The 1,481-nt window shown below is 39.4% G+C and overlaps 1 protein-coding gene across 1 annotated transcript in view; it reads right to left on the reverse strand.

Moving 5' to 3' along the window:
• Window positions 1–512: 512 nt before the first annotated feature.
• LOC103581862 (utrophin-like) overlaps window positions 513–1,481 on the reverse strand; it is a gene marked incomplete at both ends in the record, with an annotated part of 28,910 nt that continues 27,941 nt past the window's right edge. The window contains one exon of the mRNA XM_008563597.1: window positions 513–587. Coding sequence (XP_008561819.1) covers window positions 513–587 — 75 coding nt within the window. The remainder of the gene's footprint in view (window positions 588–1,481) is intronic.

Here is a 1,481-nt window from a genome sequence, read left to right on the forward strand (position 1 = left end):
CCACAGGAAAAACTTATTGATTATACTAAATGTTTCAAGACATATTTAAAAGAAAATAGAGCCTTTTATCTAATTTGCTAAGGTGCCAGTTCAAATTTAGATCAGGAATGTGAATTTTTACTGTTTATTGCATGATTGTATTGCCAAACTGTTTAGAACCCTACACTTCCAAATGGGCATAAAGGACTAAAAATGACCTACTACTTTGATTCTTGATTTAATCCTCTTAAATTAGGTGGCAGCATAATTTTTGAAAACGGTTTTGATGTTACTCCTGTGTTTTGGTTAATTTTACTCTCCAACTGGGAATGGCGTACGTTCAGTTGTTTTACTACCAATGCTGATGGGCAACTAATAAAGCATTTGTAGAAAAACAGCCAACTCCCTGAGTGAGGTATACTGAAAATCAGATTAACTCTACAAACACATCACCCTCTTCATTTATCTTCATCTTAAAAAAACAAAAAGGCAATCCAAAGAACAGAGTGATTAACTTTGGTAGAATAACTCACAACAAAGTGCTTTTTGCAGTCTTCGGATTTTGATTGCTGTACGGTAGGCAGAGAAACGTACATTATTCAGGTCAGCTGAAACAGAAAAGGGAAACAATTCGAAAGCATGCTTATAATTTAACTTATATCAAATGACAGCAATGTTTTTGCTCACTTCGGATGATGGAAAAATATCATGTCTGTCCATAATAAAAAGTCTTCTCTTAAATTCTACAACATGTACATAAGAAAATAATTAATTGATCATTAGCACCATGTTTAAATACATTTAAAAGCAGTACTACATAGAAAGTTCCAAGAAATCATTTTCAAATAGGTGTCAGGGTCCAGAACATGATGATATTCCAAACTTCCGCACCTTGAGTCAAGGTGCTGAGTACTTTGAATTGGAGGAGGCTGGAAGGTATCAGAAATAGGGTCTTTCTGACCTTCTCCCATCCTGCTGTCTCATGTCCCTTCTTCTCTCACTGAAGTGATTCATAGAAATCATAATTCTTCTGCAAGACTAGTCATAGGAACCAGAACTCTTCTTCCCCAAAGCAAGTCATAAAACCTAGAAAGGTTACTCCTTCCTTTCTCCTTTCTCTCTTGAAGACCCCCATTCCAGAGGGGTCCTGCCCCATACCCAGGAAGAAGGAATGTTACACACGGAGGCCAAGAAGAATCTGAGCAGACAGGCCTTGCTGGGTTTTCCCCCACAATCTGTTCCCATTAGATCCTATCTGATGGAGTTTGGATGTATTGTCTTCCCAGAACTCATGTAGAAATCTGATCCCCAATGTGGCAGATTGAGTCGGGAGGGCAGATCCCTCATGAATGGATTAATGCTCTCTCTGGGGGTTGGGGGAGTGAGCGAGTTCTCACTTTATTAGTTTCCATGAGAGCTGGTTGTGTAAAAGACACCGGCACCTTCTCTCTCTCTTGCTTCCTCTCGCCATGTGATCTGCTTGTACCCACCGGCTGCCTGCC

This window comes from Galeopterus variegatus, unplaced genomic scaffold (genome assembly GCF_000696425.1).
Source record: "Galeopterus variegatus unplaced genomic scaffold, G_variegatus-3.0.2 Scaffold14127, whole genome shotgun sequence".
Classification (NCBI taxonomy): Eukaryota; Metazoa; Chordata; class Mammalia; order Dermoptera; family Cynocephalidae; genus Galeopterus; species Galeopterus variegatus.